Source organism: Macrosteles quadrilineatus, unplaced genomic scaffold (assembly GCF_028750875.1).
Source record: "Macrosteles quadrilineatus isolate MER2022 unplaced genomic scaffold, UCM_ALF_1.0 Scaffold_2__2_contigs__length_208266976, whole genome shotgun sequence".
Lineage (NCBI taxonomy): Eukaryota > Metazoa > Arthropoda > Insecta > Hemiptera > Cicadellidae > Macrosteles > Macrosteles quadrilineatus.
In genome coordinates, this window is record NW_026542595.1 from 58,576,246 (window position 1) to 58,600,522 (window position 24,277).

At 34.8% G+C, this 24,277-nt stretch overlaps 1 protein-coding gene across 1 annotated transcript in view; it reads right to left on the reverse strand.

Annotated features, from left to right (window-relative positions):
• Positions 1 to 17,975, reverse strand: part of LOC128985356 (endochitinase) — a 39,780-nt gene extending 21,805 nt beyond the window's left edge. Inside the window, exons 1-7 of the mRNA XM_054404782.1 lie at positions 17,894 to 17,975; positions 13,978 to 14,071; positions 10,371 to 10,534; positions 7,261 to 7,426; positions 6,401 to 6,623; positions 5,769 to 5,892; positions 5,232 to 5,429 (exon numbers count right to left, since the gene is read on the reverse strand). Coding sequence (XP_054260757.1) covers positions 5,232 to 5,429; positions 5,769 to 5,892; positions 6,401 to 6,623; positions 7,261 to 7,426; positions 10,371 to 10,534; positions 13,978 to 14,047 — 945 coding nt within the window. The 5' untranslated portion in view covers positions 14,048 to 14,071; positions 17,894 to 17,975. The remainder of the gene's footprint in view (positions 1 to 5,231; positions 5,430 to 5,768; positions 5,893 to 6,400; positions 6,624 to 7,260; positions 7,427 to 10,370; positions 10,535 to 13,977; positions 14,072 to 17,893) is intronic.
• Positions 17,976 to 24,277: the final 6,302 nt, after the last annotated feature.

The following is a 24,277-nucleotide window of genomic DNA, read 5'->3' on the forward strand; positions in this document are numbered from 1 at the left end:
TTTTTAAATATTAAATTTTATTTTCTTCTTCAGATATTCATAGGCTATACTACAATTGGTTAAATGGTGAGCAATCAATGATCTTCATAGTAATATACATGACATTTAATTAAATCAAAATTCTTCCCTTCTAAGTACATTACTTCTTGTAACTAATTACTTCTAATATAAATGAGAACAGTCTTACTTTAGTCAGTAGACTTGCAAATATAGCTCCGGAATGGTACCCCAGGGCTCGGATTCGAGTTGTCAAATTGGTAGCCACAGCACACTTGAAACTCGTTCTGGAAATATGTCCAGAAAATACTAGTAAAAGGTAATCATTATTTTAATATTAGAGCATTTTAAAATATATTCATACCTTTCACAGCATGTGATTTCCTGACCAAAACAATCATGAATAGTACTGTGACAATTGTTACTTTACATTTTAATTTAACAGTTTCTCAAGGTGAAGTTATATTAAATCATAACATAATTATTAATTCAAACATATTAACATTAATTAGCATAGCTTGAATAATATTTAATTAATTTTCAATATTTGTGAAACATGTGCTTTTTATACAATCTGTAACAGGAAATTGACTTTGTATTTACATTACAATATTACACTTTGTGATCACTTGCAAAAATATGAATTCATTATTTATGACCATATAAGAGTCTTGATACCTGAAATACAATACATTATACATTTGTTCAACTTAATATTATAATTAAATAATTTGTAACTTACATGACAACGAGTGTGTGTTTGCTATGGGGCCCAGACATGAACTAGAACTGAACTAATGACTTTACCATGAATCTCATCTTTGACCAAGGATGATAACAGCTGATTTGCAGGATAGCCAACAGGTTAGAGTGATTTGCTCTTCTTAACCAAACAACAAATTATATCATATACTGTATTTTATCCTAAGTGCTCATTTAATTTACTTTGTTTTAAAATGATGAAAATTAAAATATTTACATAGTAGTACAATTTACAGTGTGGGGTGGGGTGAAAATAGAGAAGTCTGTACACATATTTTTGATTGATTTTCAGTATTAGATATCTTGGTGTCATCGGGAATACAAGTATTTAAGTTAGTATTACTCAATACTCCCTCATTTATGAGTTTTTTTTCTTCCTATAACATTGGCTAGCAATATGACCTGTTCTATTGCAATTAAAACATGTTTTAATCCTAGCATCATGATTAGAGCTTGAATAATATGGTCTAGCTTGATTTTGGTGAGGTTTAGAATGCTGATTACACTGAGGTGTGAAATTAGGTCTCAAGTTATTGCTGGTGGGTTGACAATATTGCTGAGGTGTGAAGTTGTGGACTTGAGTTTGGTTAGTAAACATGTTATCCCGTAAGTAATCATTGTATCCAATGTTGTTGAGGCTTATACATAATTGCTCTAGGTCACTGAATGTTTTAGGATTACTTTCAAAAATTATTTGATTCCTAATTTCTGGTCTCAATCCGTTCTTGATGAAACAAATAAGCTCAGGTTCAGATAACTTAGTTTTAAGGATCTGATTGCTTATCTTGACCTCGTTTATGTACAAAGATAACGGTTCATTTGGGTATTGGGGTCTGTATATTAATTCTTGCTTAAGTTTTTCTCTCAATGTTATTGGAATGAAAGTGTTGACAATATCTTCATGTACTTTATCCAAAGTTATTCCCTGTATTTTCCCTTGTAATATTTTTGTACTGAGGGGAGGTTGCGAATAGCTTGGCAAAATTTCATAAAGTTGGAAGTCTGTTAAATTGGTTTCAGATCTTATTTTAACCAAATTTCTTAAAAATGCGAGTAATGGGTTTATGTCAAGTCCATTTGTGATTGTTATATTATGTAAATAAGCTTCAGCTGGGTTAGATAATTTATTGAAAATACTTAGATTTGGATTTGAGTTTGGAGCTTGCTGTGAGTTTAACATAGCTACTTGAATTGATGGGTCTTGCACATTTACTGGAATCATTGGGTAAAAGTTTGGGTTAGCTTCAAGTGTAGTTTTAGCTTCATTAACTATTACTTGATTTTGTTTAATGGGAGTGGAGCTTTCATTAGATGTTGTCATTACATTTACATCTAAATCTGATTTAGCATTTATTTCCTCTTCTTCTAATAATGATTTATTTAGATTTTCTTGATAGATTTCTAAATCCTGATCAGATATTTTATTTTTAACTATTAAAAATTTCTCTGACAGATCTCTTATCTTTGATTCTAGCTGCTCTAGTGTGATAGCTAAACTTGGGATGACTTGACATTGTTTTAGGTTAGTGATTCTTAACTGTACATGACTTAACTTAGCCTTTATCTTAGCTATTTGTAGGTTAGTAGGATTTTCTTCAGCTTGTTCAATCAATAACCCTAGTAAGTCTATTTTGGCCTGTACTGTGTTAAATTCTTCATTTACACTAAGTTTGCCAGTTAAGTTAGATATATCTGGCAATGTACTTATAATACACCGTAGTTCCTTTCTTAATGCTTCTACATTATCATGTGTAGATTCTTGATTTCTACACAAAATCTCATATTTGAGTTCGTCCTTACTCAAATAATTAATATTGAATTTTTCCATTACGGAAAATTATTATTCAATTTAATTCACCATTTAATTTCCCTGTGATTATTATACTTGAAATATAATCACTTCATATAATATTGACAGTCTGTTTTGTATTTAGCTTGAAGTTTATTTAATTAATTTTCAATATTTGTGAAACATGTGCTTTTTATACAATCTGTAACAGGAAATTGACTTTGTATTTACATTACAATATTACACTTTGTGATCACTTGCAAAAATATGAATTCATTATTTATGACCATATAAGAGTCTTGATACCTGAAATACAATACATTATACATTTGTTCAACTTAATATTATAATTAAATAATTTGTAACTTACATGACAACGAGTGTGTGTTTGCTATGGGGCCCAGACATGAACTAGAACTGAACTAATGACTTTACCATGAATCTCATCTTTGACCAAGGATGATAACAGCTGATTTGCAGGATAGCCAACAGGTTAGAGTGATTTGCTCTTCTTAACCAAACAACAAATTATATCATATACTGTATTTTATCCTAAGTGCTCATTTAATTTACTTTGTTTTAAAATGATGAAAATTAAAATATTTACATAGTAGTACAATTTACAGTGTGGGGTGGGGTGAAAATAGAGAAGTCTGTACACATATTTTTGGTCGAGTTTTCGACCACTGGACGACCTCTACTCTAGTGTTAATGAATAAGAATATTTCAACATAAAAAGTTGTTACAAAAGTTATATTCCATTCACATTCACATTGAGTCCAGCGTTTAAACCATAACCCATCAGTTATACGTAATAACAGTTTTCAACATTTTTTATAATATAATCAATCGGAAAGTGATCGAAGACGAATATTAAGCCGTCAATTTGGCTTCAATTAATTGTGCTTCCTAGTTGTCCTTGTTGATTTTGACAAGATCGAACTATTTGCCACGTAGCGGCATTTCAAAAAAGTTTTGAAGAAACCGGTGAATCGTTGATATGTAAAATTTGTTAACGTCAATGGGTTTCATTGAAACTAATTCATTAGTTTTTTTATGAAAGCTAATATTAAAAATTTAGTTTTTCTCAAGTAAGCCTATTGCATTAAAAACAAAATATCAACTAAGACAATTTTATATAAAAAGCTGTATGTTAATACATACAGCTTTTTTTTAATAGCTTTTAGGGTACTGAGCCTTATATACACATCAAGTTTGTTCGCATTAGAACACGTGGTTCTGTTTTTTTAATACACCACACAGTTCATGCTATTTACAAACCAATTCATCCCTAATGCACGGGCTTCTAAAAAAATCACATTCTCAAGTAAGCTTAGACAATTTCAAACACAATTTCAAATGTTAATTGGATGGACCAAAAGCAAACAATTTCGTTTTATTACTCAACATCATAGAACTGCCTATAAACGTCCAAACAAGATATTAAGGCTATTAGTATAAGAGTACCTGGGTACCGAGCTTTGATCAGGGAAAATCATTAGTTTACTCTGAAAGCAGACTTAGCATTGCAGATACATTATTCAACTCAACACTGCTCACCTTTACTACTTCCTTCACCACTTCCTACGTCTCGGACCCGTTTCCCTCCCTTCCCTTAGCATTATAGGATAATAAATACCCTAATCTAATGGTCATAAACAGATCTCAAACTCGGAACTGCTCGCCTTTAGTACTTCCTTCACCACTTCCTACGTCGCAAACCTGTTTCTTTCCCTTCCAATAGCATTTTTGGATTGCAGATACCTTAATATAATCGTCAAAAACAGTTCCCACACTCCAGACAGCTCGCCTTGACTACTTACTTCACCACTTCCTACGTCGCGGACCTATTTCCCTCTCTTCCCATGGCATCATAGGATTGCAAATACCTTAATCTAATGGTCATAAACAGATCCCACACTTCGAAAAGATCGCCTTTACTACTTCCTTCACCAATTTCTACGTCGCAGACCTGTTTCCTTCCTGTATTTTAGGATTGCAGATACCTTAATCAGATCGTCATAAACAGTTCCCACACTCCAGACAGCTCGCCTTGACTACTTCCTATACCACTTCCTACTTCACGGACCTGCTTTCCACCCTTCTCATAGAGTTTTAGGATTGCAGATACGTTAATCTAATCGTCACAAACAGTTTCCACACTCCAGACTGCTCACCTTTACTACTTCCTTCACCACTTCCTACGTCACGGACCTCAAGCTAGTGTCGTCATTTGATTATATTTAAGATCCATACCGTTTCTGTTCTAATTATCTGTGGAATAATGCTATCAGCTTTTTCTTTATCTACTGCTTCAAAAGTCAACAGCTGATCATATGTCTTTTTTTATGTGTAAAATACTGCTTCCATAAGGATTACATTGAAACTTTGAGACCCAGTGGGGCAGATTCCTGAGAGACAATTTTAACGCCATATAGATGTTGGCACTCACCGATATGGTCTTATCACCATGAAAAATTTGAAAACTATTGATTCAGCCGTCTAGGAGGAGTTTGCGTATTACGAAATGCTTAAGAGTCGACGTATAAAAATGGCATCTAAGTTCAAACTTAAGCCCACTAGGGATCGAATAAGAACGTTACACATACGCAGATAATCAACTTGTTTTTCCAGTGTTGATATTTTTTTACGAAATATCTACATTTCTGTTGTCCCCACCAACCTCGTAGTAGGCGAGGAAGCCCTTTTCGTTTGTGTAGTTGCCTGGAGCGCCACCTCCAGCCTCCTTGTCGATGGAAGAGCCAAGTGCGTAGCTGGTGCTGCCAGCGCTCAGGGTGAAGGAGCGGCCGTAGAACGGCACACCCACCACCAGCTTGTCCGGGGAACAGCCGAAACTCACCCATAACTCCAACCCATCGTTCTATAACACAAAGAGATCGACTAGGTTATTTAAGGTAACACAAACTATTTTGTGGAAGAGATTTTTAGGTTTGTATGGTTGGAATGATCTTGGTTCGGCTGAGATATGACGTGGTTTGAACAAGTGAGAAAGGAAAGCGGGAAAGGGCATTTTCGGATATACAAATATTGAAAACTGCTGATTTGCATCTCCAGCATAGAGACGAACGACCGCATAGGCAACGGATGGATGCAATACCTAAACTACTTACAACCAAACCATTACCCATCCTTATTTTGATCATTTATTTTATCCCAAAAAAATATGGAAACAATAACACTTGTGTTTATATTTACTGACCACGTTGAGCAGCTCGTAGGCGTCCTGGTCGTGAGGCCGGCGATACAGCGGACTGTGGACATCAGCGAACCCTGCCCAGTTGCCTCTCAGGTCATAGGCCATCACGTGGATAGCATCCAGCAATCTACACGCATTGCATTGTTATCACAATGATACATTACAACTTAGTCGTAATAAATATATAAATGAATATACTTTTTAAGCTCCATCTATGTGTAAGCTGGGAAAAACTTGTTCGTCACTTTATTCATTAGAACTATTGAGTCGAATTTCAAGAAAAAAGAACCGTTATCCTTTCAACATAGGTAATACAAATCAATCAGTGGATACGTTTTTTCCACGATTTAACATCTCAGATTGGATAGCTGAATATCAATACCAATAGCCATCCCTACGATGGACTACTTCACATTCTGAACCGAAACGTTAGTGTATTTCTTAAACATTATGGAATATATTTGCAACACTAATGGTTCAAACCCTCGTCAAGGATAGTGACCATCATTCATCGATAGCCCAATGACATGTGGCATATGCGTCAGATTCCACCCCAACATGGCTCAAGCGAGCAACATACTACTTCAAAGATCCGGACATTTAGACTGATGAAGCATTCAAGAGACGCAACTCACTCGCACAGTTCGGGCACGTGGTAGCCCTCGTTGAGACGGAACTTGGCGAGCGGGACTGCCATTGTGATCTCCCAGCCCTTGCCCTCGGCGATGAAGGTCCTCCGCAGCTCCTCCACGAAGAACAAGAACTTGTCCTTGTCACTGAAGCTTCCGCCTCTGTCCGCCGCCCCAGGGTACTCCCAGTCCAGGTCGAACCCATCAAAGTCGTACTTGTGCATGAACTCTGCAAACATCACACACCAATGTTACACAACTTGTAAGAGTCCTTGTCTGAAGGCAGTAAATAAGAAACGTTCGAACTGCATGCTTACTAAATTCTATGATATAAATCACACATGCAAGCCTTCAAAATTTACTTGTTTAGTTACAGTCTGTTATAGTCTAGTAAATTACAGTAAAAAATAAATTGTGCGTTTATCCCACACAGCATCGATTTTCACTAACTAGATTTGGGTTCTGGCCTTGGTTCTACCTTCTAATATTCGTGCGTTTTACCTTTCCTATATTTCAAAGTCCACAATTTGCTGGGGCTGCTTTAACCTCTAGGGTGCACAATCCTTTATTGAAAAGAAGAACAAATAAAACAAACTGGCTAATTGTAAGCATATTTTAGTCAAATGTAACAGACATGTCTATAGATTTACTATGCAGATGTACAGTAAATTAGTACACAAAACTGAAACAATAAATTATACGATTAAACTAGGATACACTTAAACACTGTTTTAGGTACGTCCCTGCCGCTTCGATCAGTAATAGACTACCAGAGATAGTTTAAGCAACACAGGTTAACACACTGATAACACTTATCATGATTGGAAGTCACCATGTTAGTCAAGTTTAACCTACGTAGTACATACCAACCACGCTGCGGATGAAGGAGTCTCTCCTCTCCTTCATGGAGACCAGCGCCGAGTACTTGCGGCCTCCTTCACCCCATCCTCCCATTGCCACTGAGGTCTTCAGTCTCGGGATCTTCGCCTTCAGCGCCGTGAAGTTCTTGTAGCCATTCTGTTTCACATCAACCTGTAGACAAAAGTGTATATGTTCCGTGTATATAACGTATGGAGACATATATAATCTATGAAAATATCTTCTATAAAATTGTAAATATCCAATACAAGGTATTTTGTTTTTTTTTTCCAATACAACCATCTCATACAGCTATGGGCTATGGGTGTGTTAGTGTGGTTGTATAATATAACTATGTATTGGAGTGAGCCCATGCCCTCAATTTTCATTCACAAAATATTCCCACAACACGTATATTTGTATGAGTGACAATTAATTGTCTGAGAAGCCGAATGGATGGTTCTCGTCTTGAAGTACGCTGGGTGCCGGTTTGATACTTTCTTATTAAATGGCGACCATACAAAGTATGTATTTTAAGCCAAGTATGAATTGAGATGAGTGTAGGATGAGTGGCGCGATCTTGTAGTCTTGTTAGTGACTAAGGCCGACATTCCTTAGACACAGCTAATAATTAATAGCCCATACAACTGATGGCAACTAAGGGACCTACAGTTTATAGTGGAATCCGAACCACATTTTTGCCAGGTATATACGAATCGGTCTAATTATCAGGATAGTACTGCGGATAGTCGTTGGACTCACTCGTGCGGCAGTGCTGAAGAAGCCCTCATCATGAACAAGGAGTACCGGCATGACACACTTAGTCTAATATACCCGAATACAATACAACACATATACAACAATACAACAATACAACCACTTGACGGATATTCATGATTTTTGTGTTGAAAGAAAGATAATTTTGAGAACTAGGGAATGTCGAAGCCCTAATTACAGTTTAGGGTTTCAGTTTTTTAGACTTTAAGTTTTAATTTTTTTTTAAGTCTAGCAGTCGACGCTGACATTCTAAGCTATCTTTTGTAATAATACCATTTGCTTAACGTAACAGCTGTTTCTAGGAACTTGTCAGGGGGGGCGGGTCTGAGGATCCTCCCCCGGAAAATTTTTTATATTTTTAAAGTAGTTTTGTGACTTTCTAAAGCAATCTTTAACGCCTAAAACTGTCTTCAATCGTAAATAAAACTCCCATTTAACCTGTTGTTTGTCATAAGCAAGTAGGCATTTACAAATCCAAACTATAGCGATTGCATTAATAAATTTCTAACCATACTGTAGGCTACAGCTATATCCTCCTAAAAGCAGTTTGGTACTTTCTTTAGCCCCTGTAGCCACCCTTGGAACCGCCACTGGGTCAGGTCATGACTGTGGATAACAAGTTTAGCACTTTCAAACACCAATTTCTATGCTTATTTCTAAAATGTTGATATAGTTACATATGTAAAATAATACAGGATGATAAATCTGTTTTGTTTGAGTAAATTACTTTGGTTGAACCTTCGTAGTTTTATCACCTCTTCAATAGATCGGATTTATTAATAGAATTAGCCTATTATATGAAATATGAATAGTTACAGAAAAACATAATAAATCATCAAATATAATCCTCTGTTGTGGTTTTTATTTTATAATCTGACTTGCACTTTTTATACCTAGTGTTAATTTTTACTACTAAATTTAGAGATTTCGGGGGTGGTTTTGACCCCCTAACCCCCCCTGGCTACGGCCTTGGACTTATTTATACTATGTGTAATACTATAATCATTTATATGTTCATTTATTTGGTAAGAGGAAGGCGGATAATTTAATTATACATATAAATTAAAATACTAGATGTTCTAATTATTTATTTTTTGGAGCAATGTTTAAAATTTTGGGCTGGTTTTAGTTCAATATAATTTTTGAACTAAACAGCTAAAAATATTCTTTAGCACTATGAGGTTATTTTATTTAGTCTATGATTTTGTCATTGATTATAAGAAATAAGTAATATTTGTAGATGATGAATATACCGCAGAGATAAGTAAGCCCATTGCTGTATACAAATAGAGGCTCTGCCCACGAGTCTTCAAAGAAAAACAAGAAATAAGTAATATTAGTAGATGATGAATATACCGCAGAGATAAGTAAGCCCATTGCTGTATACAAATAGAGGCTCTGCCCACGAGTCTTCAAAGAAAAACCAATGCAAATTATTTTACTGTTTGACTTTTTGGGGAGGGAGTAGGGAAATTACAATGTTTACATGTTTCAATTGATCTTGGCAGCTTTGTGTATGCAATAAATGTTTGACTGCTTAAACTTTGTTTGGATTAGGCGTGAAAATATTGATGTTATCAAACAAGGAGATCAAGGATGATCAGGAATCACGATTTTAAATTACACTACCACAACCTCTGACTGTTTTTATCCAGAGATAAACAGATGGATGACATGGATTAAACACAATGTTAACATTGACCTATGATACTGCAAGTGAACTTACTATCCTTTTGTGAAATTCAAAACGTTGTTTGGCGTGTGTTCATGTGTGGTTACGTTTGGGTGCGCTGATATTGGCAAAATACCACTTTTATTTAAACTAAATATCTAATAGTTTGAATAAATTCATGTATGGGAAATTATGATCTATGTAGACTCAATAAGGGTTTGTAATTATCATGGATATTACAACAGATAACGGTACCTTTGAATAATAAACATAGGCAAATTACGTCAATAGCCTACAAGCATGTTAACGTTTTTGAATTCTTTCTAGCAAGCTATTTTTTTTTTCAAATTAATATAATTTTAACCTAACAGCTGTTTACAAACAAAAAACCATTCGTTACTGTTTTTACTTTTCTTTGTTGTTTTTCTTGTAATACTCGAGTGGAATAAAAGGTTTAAATATTAACTAACGAGTACCGGAATCATACTGTCGTGACGAGTGCACCACGTTAACATTTCGTATTCTTTGAAATGTAAACAAGATGTAAATATGTAGGCCTATGTTTTGACAGCTTTATTAATCCGTACTGTAATAATATGCATGTAAGTAAGTGGCTGCAAAGTTTTGGCACATAAAGACACTAGGTTTTACTGTAGTGGTTTGCCATACCTCTGGATCTAGAACGAGCACCTCCCAAGTGACGTTGCTGACTCCTATGAAGGAGTAGATGAGGTGGGTGCACATATCGGCGGGGATGTCATCGATGGTGTAGCGACCCAGGCCCGGCCTGTAGATGGCCCAGTTGCTGAAGTAGCACACTATTTTTGAGTCTTCTGTAACTCACAGATACTATTACAGATACGAGTTCATCAATGGTGTAAACAGACGTAAGCATCGCTGTCGCTAACCCAGTTGATTAAGTAGCAAACTATCACAAAGTCTTCTGTAACATATATTCATATTTAACATATGTAACATATGTAACCCTTTCATATGTAACATATGAAAGGGTTGGCGCATTTCTTTTGTAACGTGTCAAGTCTTGCTGTTTCAAAAGCACGTTCAAAGTGCCTTCATAAATAACAGATATTGCAACTGCTTCAAGTACGCAGCCTTGGAGATTCCATTCTTTGTCTGAACGTCTTCGCTAAATGGAATAATCGAAATGATTCATCCACCATTCATTCAATTTTCTGAGTGGGAAATGGATTGCTAGTCGAGTTGAAATAAATCAACAACAAAGTCGTCCATTGACAGTGCATAAAATTACGGTGTAGATAGTGCATAGGCTAGCAATTACATCAATTAATCAGGCAATATTTGAGTTTTAGCCTTAAAAAGTAGTTTTTTCCGTTATACGTTGTATTATTTATCATCACTAGTTTTAAACTGTTCAAGAGGGAAATTATAGAATCAGTGCTACCAGCAAAGCTACCCTGGTATCCAAAACCTACCCCATAGGGTTGTGATACTATTGTTGAATTTTATTATTAACTTAACCACAGAATGCAACTCAGAATTTCTAGAAGAAAATCCATGCGAGTGTTTTAAAGTCAATTTATGTTTCATATAACCAGAATATTTTCTATTTCTCATTATTTAATTTTGAAGGCGTAAGCATAGCCTTACCAACAATAGACCATGAACATTATTAGAGTTTGATTTGAGTTACTCTTAAGATCGTTCATGTAATTTTCCCAGTTAATAAATGATCCATTATTAATTAATTGGGACTATTTCATGTTATAATATTGGCAAAGAGAATAAAAAGTTCTCACGTGTGTGTTTTGAGTTATTTAAAGCTTTAAGGACAGGTATTAGTTGTTTCATTTTTTGTGCGTTTGAAAGAAGCCTACTTACTTCAATAATAATTAGTGTGTCATCATGGCGTTACTACGAAATGCGCTTGGTCATGGTCGTTTTTTAACATTAAACATTATTATAAGTTATGAAATATTAGGTATTATTGGTATTATTCAAAGGTTTTCTATTTCAATTTAAAAATAATAAAATACAAAAAATAATGTTTTATGTCGTGCAACTTCTGCTGGCTACAAGTCAAAGTGCTAAAGTGCAATTGACGACTGAAAAAATTAAATTTGAAGATAAAGCCTAGGGCCCTCCAAAAAGAGGTAAAATACGCCCCAATAAAAGCGGCGCAGGACAAGGCACAGTAAAAAAAAGTCACTCCAGCTCTGGGCGAATAGCTAGCCTCATCTCTCCCTGGTAAAGTGGAGTAGAGTACATCGCGAAACCTTAGGCCGAGGAGTGGAATAGCTCCCGGACCCGCGTATATTACGCAGCGGAGACGATAGGTCGAGGGCGGAATAGCCTGGTAATTAACCAGTGGTGAAATAACTCTGGTATCGTCGAATAGTAGGTGTTAGGCCAGGGCGAAATAGCTCGTGGACCCGCGACAATCGATTCGGTTAATTGTAAGCATCGTTGGTTTTAATTCCAAAAGTGAAACACGGTATCCATTAAGTAGAGATTTGTTTTATTTTCGAAGTTAACGATTTTAGTTAGTTACGACGAGTGTTTCACTCACTGAATTAACGCCAATTATTCTAAACTAACTAAATTGTTTAAATTAAGGCGTAACCCGGGCAGTGATGAATGTGTCATTTACTGAAAGCTGATGCTTTATCGACCATATCTGAGCCCATATTTTTAAACTAAACACTATTATTATTACCACTAACCCTGGACATACTCAATTAGATCAGCTATTCGAGGCCAACAGTACAATTCTGTCCCAGGACGAAATTGCACCGTCACAGTTATGGCAAAGCAGCATTTGATCGGCAAAATTCCCGAATATAACGAAGAGTTAAAAACGTTTACGAATTAAATTGCACGTTTAGATCACCCTCTGTTTAATCAATAAGATAAAAGATTAACACAAAGACTCATTTTAGTGAATTTCCCATATAGGGAATAAGCTAATACCGTAGTACTCATGGTAAGACCTGGACCCGGGACCGATTTTTTGTTCGTTTTGAGGTCCCTAGAGGCCAAAAACACCATCCGTTCAAATTCATATATATATATATATATATTTATTTATTTATATATATATATTTATATATATATATTTATATATATATGTGTCCGTTAGCGCGATAACTCGAGTAAAAATGATCCGATTTTGATGAAATTTGGTACAAACGTGTAAACCTACGTTTATTCGAACGAGTTCGCGAACTAGCATGATCGGACCATGGGAACGGGGGTTTATGGGGGGTTTTATGGGGTAAAAATGGGTTTTTCCAATTTTTGACCCAAAAAACATCAAATTTTTCAATTTCTTTCTAAACTGTTTTGTACAGCTTAAAAAAAACAAATAATTTAGTATATTGAAGCGTTATAATGCGCCTAATGGTTACGGAGAAAATTCCAAAAAATTGTAAATTTAAAATTCCCATGTTATTCTTATGGAGAGTAAGTAAACTGTTGTAGTTTGCATGTTTATTAACATATTTTGCCCAAATTTGGAAATTGTTTTTATTTCTTACTAACAATTAACATTTTACATAAAAAAACACTTTTACCCTTCCTGTTGCAGCAAACCTAAGTATGTGTTAAACTGATTCTATTTAAACAGGGATACATAATGTGATATTTTTAAGGAGACATTTAAGTGTAAATCCAATCAGGCAAATGGAAATTCGCTTAGTCTGCAGGTTTGCTGCGGCGGGGGTATTTTATTTCAATTGTTGGTCCGTCTCTGAATTCCACAATCAAAAATTTGCTTCGCTCTAAAACGGTTTCTGAAGTTGATTACAATGAAATTATTGACTGTGGATTGACTAAGAATGAATTGAGTGATCACTGGAGCTGTACCAGACACTGGCAACTGGACAATTGGGCTTGAAAATAAATGCTGAAGGAATTTAAGTTTTAGACAAAATAATATTCCTTCAACCTCCCTCTCTTTTGATGGTACGTTTTGGTGAATCTCTACACATTCAAACATAGCCTATATGACGTGTTGTGTACATAACTTAAGTGTTGTAAAATATACCTGACTTAAAGCTTTATTCAAAACTATCCACCCTAACAGGATACACATAGCTTTACAAAAGACCATACATACGACCCCAAAGTGATAGTGTAGGGCCCATGATTACATGTTCACTGTAGACAGCGATGCACACCTAAATGCATATTTTAATTGGAATATGAATGCAGGAGGTGAACCCTCGTGCAGCTGACTGAGATCATCTGTTTCTTTAGCAAGGACTATTAAAAGCCCAAAACAGGTGTTAGTACTCACGTTCTGCCTGGACCGTCCAGCCAGACACCAGGACAATGACGACACATAACATATAGGGAATTTTGCCCATCCTGCTGGGCTATAAAGATACTATCTGTAAATACAGAGAAAATGTTAGGATTAAATTATATAGATTATAGTAGTTAACGCAACGATCGCGTAAAGATAGTGTCGTTGAGACTATTTACGCGAGTTGCGTACACTACTTTACCTATGACGTTTTAATTAATTACTAACAATCACTACTCATAACTATTAAGAGATGTTATGTTTTCGTTTATAAACTCTCATCGCCACTGACAGTGATGTAACGCATCATTGTAACAAACACTAATATTGCATCACTCATTAACAATTAAATTGGCCTGAACAGTTGATTAGTTGAAGTTCGAAGCGTTAAAATGTTTCTTCTTTTATCTCAATATCCTTGAACCTTATAACTCCATTGCCCGTGTTGTTAAGTAAAAACAATGTGTTAAGGTAATCTGTTCAATTCTAAGAACTGAACTGATACGGCTAGTTTAAAAAACGGGCGTAGGTAAAACATTTAAACAAATTAAAGTAATAGAAAATTGCTGAAAAGTATAAGATCCGTGTTTGTTTCTTCTCTCGACAATGACTTATTATGAGGTTTGCCCTACGGTTCAATTTAATTACCAATCACAAAAGTTATTAGCCTACTTAATTGTTATAATAAATTAATTTTTTAATTAATGTAAATAAATATCCCCCAATATATACATAGGACTGTTAGTTATTATTTGATAATCCTCAATCCAAAAAATTACCATTTTATGTTCAACAAAATATTCTGTATAAGGTTCTATGTTTCAAATGTATGAATTTAATATCGCAGTTCTTAGTAAACAACAGGCAGTTAAGGAATATAGGAGGCATTTCTGGGGGAAACCAAGCTTTCAAATTATTCTTAAATGGATGATGTCTGTACCTCAAAACCTGACATTGCAACATCCCATTAGAATATAGTTAGGTACAAAATGTAATAATTAAAATAAATAAATTGAGAGAACTGTTTCAAAGCTCCAAAAACCTACTAGTGAGGTAGTTTTAATGTAGAACGATATGGTAATATTGTCTAAAATGAATAAGTTACGAGTATTTAGTTTAACTTTACAAATAGGATTTAATTGCTGCGATAAGTTAACGGGTTCTGGAGATGGTGATAAGAAGACACTGACCGCCGCGGCCGCGCTGTCCACCTCCCTCCTCAGCTGTGGTGATTAGTGTAGGAAGTACCTTCTAGAGTCCATCACACACTAAATCACACAAATAAACAGTGGCTATCCACGAGCTTAGGGTGTCATGATCCTGACTGAAGAGCCTTGGTCAGCAAACTGATTACAGATACTTCACCAAACATTCTGGATTTTACATCAGCAATGTAAAAGGGAAACCGATATACTTTTAATCCTGCATAATATTGGCGTTGTTACAGGGTAGTAGTGAAAACCACCCAGAAGAGACTTAACCAGTCGGCTCTTTATAGATTCAGAGTGCAGTGATTGTTCATAATTGTTAGCATGACGTAGTAAATTAGTTGTTAGTGTAGGAAGAACTACGTAAAATGTTAGAAACAAAAACAAGACTTCTCACCAGTATTTTCGTAGAAAGGTGGTGGTGGTAGTGGTTGTTCATCAATGTTAACCTGACTTGACAATACGAATGCTGCATGACAAGCATAATTGACACGAAGTATATAACAGCATATAGATTCAGTTATATTCCCTTTTTGAAACATCCTACATTCTATCACTGGCATGACACCTTCAGAAGTGTTTTTTAAAATTCAAGCCAGAGTACCATCTGAACCTACTTAATCCCAATTTGACATCAGAAATGGAAGTGAAGTACTCTAAGATATTATAACCTCATAAAGTTGGCTAGCAAAAATCGAGAGTAGCCTAGAAACTTCAATTTGGGAGACAAGGTATTACGTATTGCGTTCAGTACGCAAGGAGATAGTAAGATGGCATCCTGGAGTTATAACTAAGGTCTTAAGTCCTGTCACATATTTGATGAAGGTGGAATACCGGACAAGGTTTGTGCATGCTGAGCACCTTAGAGCACTTCGCTTGATTTCCAAGAGAAATCTATTCACTCCCGAAAGATATACTATTACAATTTGAAGATACAGCAAAATCTCCATCACTTACCAAACCAAAAGCACTTAGATATTCATCTATTATCAACATCAGATGATGCTGTTGAAACGTGATTGTACTACCCTACATAAGATTCGTAGAGGAATCATAAGTGTAGGGATAGCTTCATCGTACAATGTTGAAGAACAACAATGATGTTGAACATACAATGTTGCTTTTTGAACACGCAATGTTGCTTGTTGAACGCTCAATGTCCAACAAGCAGAGGTTCTTATCAGTATCATCACAATTATAGATGACAGTGTTTGGACATTATCTTTGCTGAATTGAGTAGATACCAGGCAGTGGTTTCTCACTTTTCATTACTTAGTCCGAAATGATTATTATTTACCCAGCAAACTACTCCTAAATATACTCACTTAAAATATACTTTGGTGTATGTAGCCAAGCCAGCAAGTGTTAGGTTAGTGTAGTTGCGTGCTACTTGTGACAGTGATAGCAGTATAAGTCTGTTCCTTCGCTCCACGCCACCTCGACAAACCGTGTCTTTGTAAACGGCTGAGGACGACACGACATTGTAATGATTCGTCTTTAGTTGTTTCAGGAGAATATTGTAAACCCAACTCAAAATGCTTGATCAAGGATTTATTAAAAGTACGCACAGATTTGCCATCCAGCATCGGCATTTATTTATCTTATTCGTATATTTCGAATTATGCACAAAAATAACTTCCTTCCTGTTAATTTCTTATGGGAGTTAAATGTTGTTTTTCTTTTTCTAGTTTGTTTGGCTCTTATACCCAATCTATTTTCATAATTTTGGTCTTAATTTAAAGGTATACTCGCACAAACTTGCCATAAGGCATCATCAATTTATAATATAGGTATTATGATTCCCAGATATAAAGTATCAAATGAGTAATCGTATTAACTATTGTACTGAGCAAATTCTTGTCCATTACTTACTGTATCGATCATGTTCCCTTATAAAGTATTGTGAAACACAAAGTATAAGACTGTGTTCGTGCATGGAGTATCAATTACGTCTTTTGTGTAGTGATGTGGAAAATAGTTGTTGGGACAGAATCCGTGTCCAGAGTATCATCAATAACACAATTATTATACTAGTCTTTATTTTCGGATAGTACAATACTAATATAGTATCTTCGTATGTTTATGCTTATCTTAGACTTACGTAAGTCAATTTGATTAAATTTTTTTATTAGTATGCTATTTAATGTTATTGATTTTAAATCGTAAATGTATAAACTAATTAATATAATTATAAAGTTTTGATAACCTGATAGATTTGATTTAGTCTTTAAAGAAAGTAGTACATAGTTAAAACATGATTTTAGATGAGGACGAAACGAGTCAACATAATCTTTAATTTTGTAATATGTCTATTCTGAAATGCGAACATTATCCATGTATGTGAGTGCTTAGCACGATGTTTGTTCCACTTTCCTCAGATTCCGTGCCTAGGTCAGATCATCGCAAGCGGATCAACAGACATTGCCATCGGAGACGAACAATCGATTGTCGACCTTGTCCCAGCCGAGCGTCTTCCGGCTCAACATTCCACAGCAGACACCCCTTAGGAATGTAACTTCATAATCATCTATATATATTTTAAAGAAAACTTAGCAACTCATCTATATAATAAACAACTCTTGCTATCTGTAATATACAGTAACACTGTCAACCCACATTGTTACATAACAAGCATCACATTCTTATAAATGAACTACGGAACTTCCTATTTATGATTCATTTTACAGTACAGTACATACCTGAAATAAAACTATTGACGAGGAAACAACAAAGATGTTCTTATTATGGTATTCGTTAGTCTCTTGTAAGACAGAGACCACAACTACTCATCTGTTCTATTGTTTGGTTATGGTACATATATATACCTATTCTGTTATAGTTTCAACCGATAATTTGGACAGAATAATCGTTATTTAATCTTCATGGCTATGAGTCATAGGTACCCGTGGCTTCATGAGCAAGGCATGAGTTATTCCTGTGTCACGATTGCGATTGTCACGAATAAAACTAATTTCTATTTGTACTCTGGAAGAAATCTTTGTAAATGACGGTTCTAAATTAACAATATCCATTTGCTGTACACTATGAGGGATTTTCCACACTGTAAACCATATAAAGCCAACATTAATGATTGAGATATAATTTTGAAGCCTATTATCTAGCGCACAGACGAATGGTAGTTATATGAAGTAATTTTCTCTGGACCTCGGCCACCCAAGCCTTTGTTTTATTTCTAAGACTGGGCTTTTAATGGGTCACCGCTGCCTGCCATAGACTATAACGAGTATGATTTATCTATGGCGCTGCCAACCAACTTGCTGTGTAAAGGTTTAAATATTTGTTTGTGTAACTAGTTTGCGAAGTGGGAATTTGCTGCAAATGAGAAAAACGTTTACGCACGAGCCTCAGGCGAGTGTTGAAAGTTTCTCCAGTGCATCAAAGAAACTTTGCACTCGCGTTAAACATTATATTTTTCCTACAGTTACTATAAAGCATACAAATAATTAGCATTTCAAACACTATATAACACGTTTTTAGTTTAGGTTAAATCCAAACATTGAACGAAATTGGAAAAGCGGTACCAGCTGATCGTAGTAGTAGTATATGTGCAGAAAAGAAACTTTGCACTCGCGTTAAACATTATATTTTTCTTACAGTTACAATAAAGTATACAAATAGTTAGTCTTTCAAACACTATATAACACGTTTTTAGATTAGGTTAAATCCATCATTGAACGAAATTGGAAACGCTGTACCAGCTGATCAAATCAAATCAAATCAAATAATTTATTGCCCATAAACATATAAACAATGCATAGACAAAAGTGGTTGCATGGTGAGTTGTATATTTAAGAGTCGCTAACTTATTTTCAAGCGTACTCGTATTACGTGACTAACAAAAGCACACAGTTCTGTGTTGTTTGTTCGGAATACTGGAGTGCGACAAAAAAATGAGTGCGGCGAAAGTAAATAAATTCAGCAATTAGCTACTTTGCGTGCTATAATCAGTGCAAGGAAGCCCACTTTGCCAAGTAACTGTAGGAAAACGTAAATTGTGATTTTATTCCTGATTAACTTCACTTTTACTGTAACCGCTACATGTTATTTTATTTAAACCACGGTCAGATTGTAAAAATATGTGTAACGGTTGATACAAATGAATTTTAAATAGGTTTTTTGATTGATTGCTGATTCGCTTTATCTGATCACCATATAAAACCAAAGAACGATGCAGACCTAATACGTATCAGATTTGTTGGCTGCTTGTCTATTTGTGGTTGGGTTTTCAAATGAGGAATGAACCTATAAATTATTATTCACCAGTAGTCTTTGGCCACGCGATCTCATTTTAACAGTATTCCAGGAAACCTTTGACATTAATGGAATGCCACATATCCACGCACTGCCATGAATCAATGTTAATAACCTAGAATCCCATGTTTTAACATCTTTGTTGACCAAACAATACACACTGTTAGGGTAATTGAGTGGTTACAGTTTTTGCCTTAAGGACCTTAAGGACCAATAAACTTGTTGTGAACTACAGCATATATTATGTTACCCACCGCAGCAAACTTGCAGACTAAGCGAATTTCAATTCTTCAGATAGATTTAACGAGTACCTAGGTTTGCTGCTACGGGGGAGGTAAAATGTGTTTTTATGAGAAAGTGTTATAGCGTAGGATGAAATATATATATTTGCCAATTTTAATTATTTTTCATCCATCAAACTACAACAGTTTTCTTTTCAAAATAAAAATAAAATAGGAATCTTAAATGTACTGTTTTTTGAATTTTCTCCGTAACGTCCAATTTAACAACAGCATTCTATATACAAAATTATTTTTGCTTAAACTCTTCACGATGGTTGTATTTAAAATTGGTCATCTCTATGTTTTAAGGTTAAATATATATATATATCACCAACCACACATACATACACACATATATATATATATATACTAGCAGAGTACCCGTCCTTCGTACGGGGTTGGAATATAAGTATAAAATGCTTATTGCAGTTATACTCAAGCTTTGCGTTTGCAATAAGGAAGGACACAGTTTGATAAAATTTGCTTTTTTAAATTTACAGTTTTCTATAGTATTACACATCTACCATAGCCATAATGTTCTACCACTTCACCTAAACAATAGAGAAAAATAAATTATCAACAATTCGCAAAAATCACAATTTATTCATGAAATGAAAAACATAAACATAACTGTAAACAATCCTAATTTGACAGTTCTCATTGCGAATCACAGTTTTTTGTTGCTGCTTAGTTCAAATTAGCTGTTTTCATAAATGCAAAAAAATTTAGTGCTGCATCCTGTTGGTAAATCTTATAACTTTTTAATGCTTTTCCATATCATAGAACCAACTTTTTTAGTTGAAACAGCTGACTAAATTCTTTAATTCCCTTTAAATATGAATACTCATAAGGTTAACATGGGGAATTACAGAGCCACCGGAGCGGAGCCCGAAAGGATTTTTGAGATAAGAATATGCCTATATGTTAATCGGGAATGTAAGCTATCATCATGCCAAATTTCAGCCCAATCCGTCCAGTGGTTTATGCGTGATTGAACTTCAAACAAACAAACAAACAAACAAACAAACAAACACACAAACTTTCACATTTATAATATTAGTAAGATATGTTTGTGATATATATATATATATATAAATAAATTAATTTTTGAACATTTCAAAACTCCATAATACCCCGTTCCCATGACCCGATCTTGCGTGTTCGCGAACTCATTCAATTTTATTCAACCCTACACCTTCAAACCAGATTTCATAAATATCGGACCAAAATTACTAGAGTTATCGCGTTTCGGTCAAGGGCCTAGGTCACCTATGGTAATAGCTACATCCCTATAGAGATATTCGTTAAAAAATAATCTTAAAATGAGGTACACTTTGTGTGTGAAATATAAGTTTTAGATGGTCCTTAGTTTACTTTGGTATGAAACAGCCCTTTCAACCCAATCCAGCAAAACACCAAAAACACTAATCCATCAAACATATATTTAGTTAGTTTGGTTCAGTGATAATTTTAACTACCTATTTTATACAATTATTATGTGGATTTTTATCCACTTTCACATGGTAGCAAAGCTGTACTCTGTGTGGCTGACGTGTGACGTATGCGTGTCGTGTTATCAGCTGTGCGTGTCTGTGTGCGTGCATCACCACCACCTCGCCAACACTCCGCCTTCCTGTACATCTTGCTCGCTGTGTAATATAAATAATCGGTCTAAACCATGAAGGTGGTATTAAACAAAAGGCTACTTTATATATACGATAATGTCCTAACTGTACGATCAGCAGAATGAACTGGTAATTAACCGGAAATGTTCTGAAATCTTTGAGAATGGAGTATGCTGTGTTGTGCAATATTAAATTAAATTGCATTAGAAAACTGTTTTACGATTCCCTTACTTTCGTTAAAGTCTCAATTATAATGTAGATTACCATTGGATCTTTTGTTAATAGATAAAATTTGTTTCATAAAAACAGTTTATTGTCATATTTTCCTTGTATTTTTACCCTTCACTAATTTGGAGGTGGTAGTCCCAAAAATGTCTAGATTACTTCATAAAATCTATTAATATTTACCTAAAAATGTAAAGGTATCTCAATGGTTGATAATTTGTAATTAAATGTGAAACAGCATGTTACATAACTTCACCAAAATTGAGTTTTATTTTAAGTAATATTTTGTCTAATTCGATATAGAATTTCGCTAATGCAATTTAAAATTAATTAAACATGGTTTTATAGTTCAAAATACTTATAAAGCAGTATTTACAGCTGGTTCAATTAACTATGTCACACGATGATAACAATATCACACACACACACACAAACACACACACATATATATGAGAAAAATTTACACCATTTAAACACCACATTTAACCACACACCACATTTACACCACATTTAAAAATGTACACCAGCAAATGTTTAAAGTCGTTGTTGTTGAAAGCTTTACACTGGCCCTTTTTTTTTAGGGGTGAGGGGGTTGTTCTAATAAGCTATTTGAAGTTCGAGGTTTTTCAAAATCACACCACAGATTTGCTTGAACTGAAGCTAAGAATTGTCCAAAACCCAAAGTGAACCGTGAACCTAAAGAAATGCTAGAGGAGTATTTGATAGAGTTTCAAGTGCCTTAAAAGGAATGTCAAGTAGGACAAGGACGTCACTTGCAGGATTTTGTTCTCAAGAAATGGAAAAATGACTTTGTTAAGTTAAAATGGCAAAAGATAAGCTGTGTTTTGATGTGCTATTTACATCTATAGGGTGAACATTATTGAGTTTGTACAGCTTATAAATTGGGATGCTGTCATTTCCCTACCCTGTATATTTACTAAAAATTGAAATGAACGGGTGCAATTTTTGACTCGGTTGTCCGTTTGAGTTCGGGTTTGCGGCATTGTATTTCAGTAACAAAGACCTTTAATTTGATGTGCATATCAACCTATGCTAACATTTAAAATTTTCTTCTGACTCCAAGCCAACCGTCCCCCTGAGGAGGTATCGCAACTTTGAATAATATGTTAAAATGATCTTAATGCCCAGTGACTGTGTACAAAGTTCTGAAACTCTATCTATATTACTTTTTGAAATAGTTAACCTCTTCGAGACCTTTTTTCACCTTTTTATATGTAGGTTGTGTGGTGTTTAAGTGGAAATTAATTAAACTAGCTGTTACTTACGGGCTTCACCCCGTTTGACTTCATAAGTATTAATACAACTATTGATTGGTTAAGTTAAGCTGAAATAAACAAAACAGAATACAGTAATACAAACAAATAATCACATCTGATTTTAATAAGGTAATAAATTGAAAGATAACAAACAAATAAGTACAGCTGAGGTATATGCATAAGGTATATGGAAAGTTCCCTTTAGAAAGGAATTACGACCTTAAAGGGCATTTAATGAAATAACGGATAGTTTTGCGCGAGGTTTCTCGCCATGATGACTACTTTAAGTATATGGTTTATGGGTGTGTGACTTTTAGTTTTCTCAAAATTTCATGAAAACTTTGGGATTTATATATGGATTGAAAAATACTCTCTACACAGCTACATATCAAGTCTGGTTACTTGCCAGGTCTGTCGTCTGTAGCTTGTAGACGGTCAACGGCCCAGCTTATGGTAATGAACCAGACCCGCCCGAAACTGAGTGGAACGATAAATAACTCATCCCGGGAACTGGTGTCAATAACGTAACTGGAAAGGTTTCAGGGAATATCAAGAGGAATTAATTTTGATCGTGAACTCAATTAATTATTATTTACCGAAAATATTGCTTCTCAGGAGTTTATTCTAAGACTACTTCTTCAACAATGTCTTATAACGACATATATAACAAAATATACAATAAAAATATATGATTCAAGCAAGCATTGCACCAACGACACTAGTACAATACTTTCGTGACAAGATGCTTCACATAAAACGATCACTTGGTTAACCACCAATAAAAACTGAACGACTCCCCGATACACTAGTTATTCGTTCTGCTGTTTTTATACGCCACTCAGCATACTAGTATGCATCGTTGGAACACGGCTGCCTAGAATACTGTAATATGATAATTGATTAGTGACATGCAACATGTATTTTTAACATGCATCGAGCAACAAAAATTACCATAATGTAAAAAGTACGAAATTTATAAAGTGTGGCTACAACTAAACACGTATCTATGATTTTTACTTCAATACTTGCATCTTAAAATCGGTAATTTTGAATAAAATATAATTTTTACCGTTGTTGAAGGTAACAGTGGTCTATACACCAAGATTAACTACCCAACATTAGAAACCACTCATATGATTAACATTGGTGGTGAACACTATTTTCAGTGATTCGATTATTAGTGAAAATTTTCAGTTTCAGTTGAATCAAATTTAATCTATCAAGAAACGGTTTGCTTCGAGTATGCCTATATCTAGGAGGATTATGCCAATTATTCATAAATACATCACCTACGCAAGAGTCTGCTGAAAATTGTACTCGTGCAGACCATTAAAATTAACGTGAAAGCCATGAAAAATGAAAATGAAGAAGACAGCCATAACAAATTACGTTACTTCATGTTG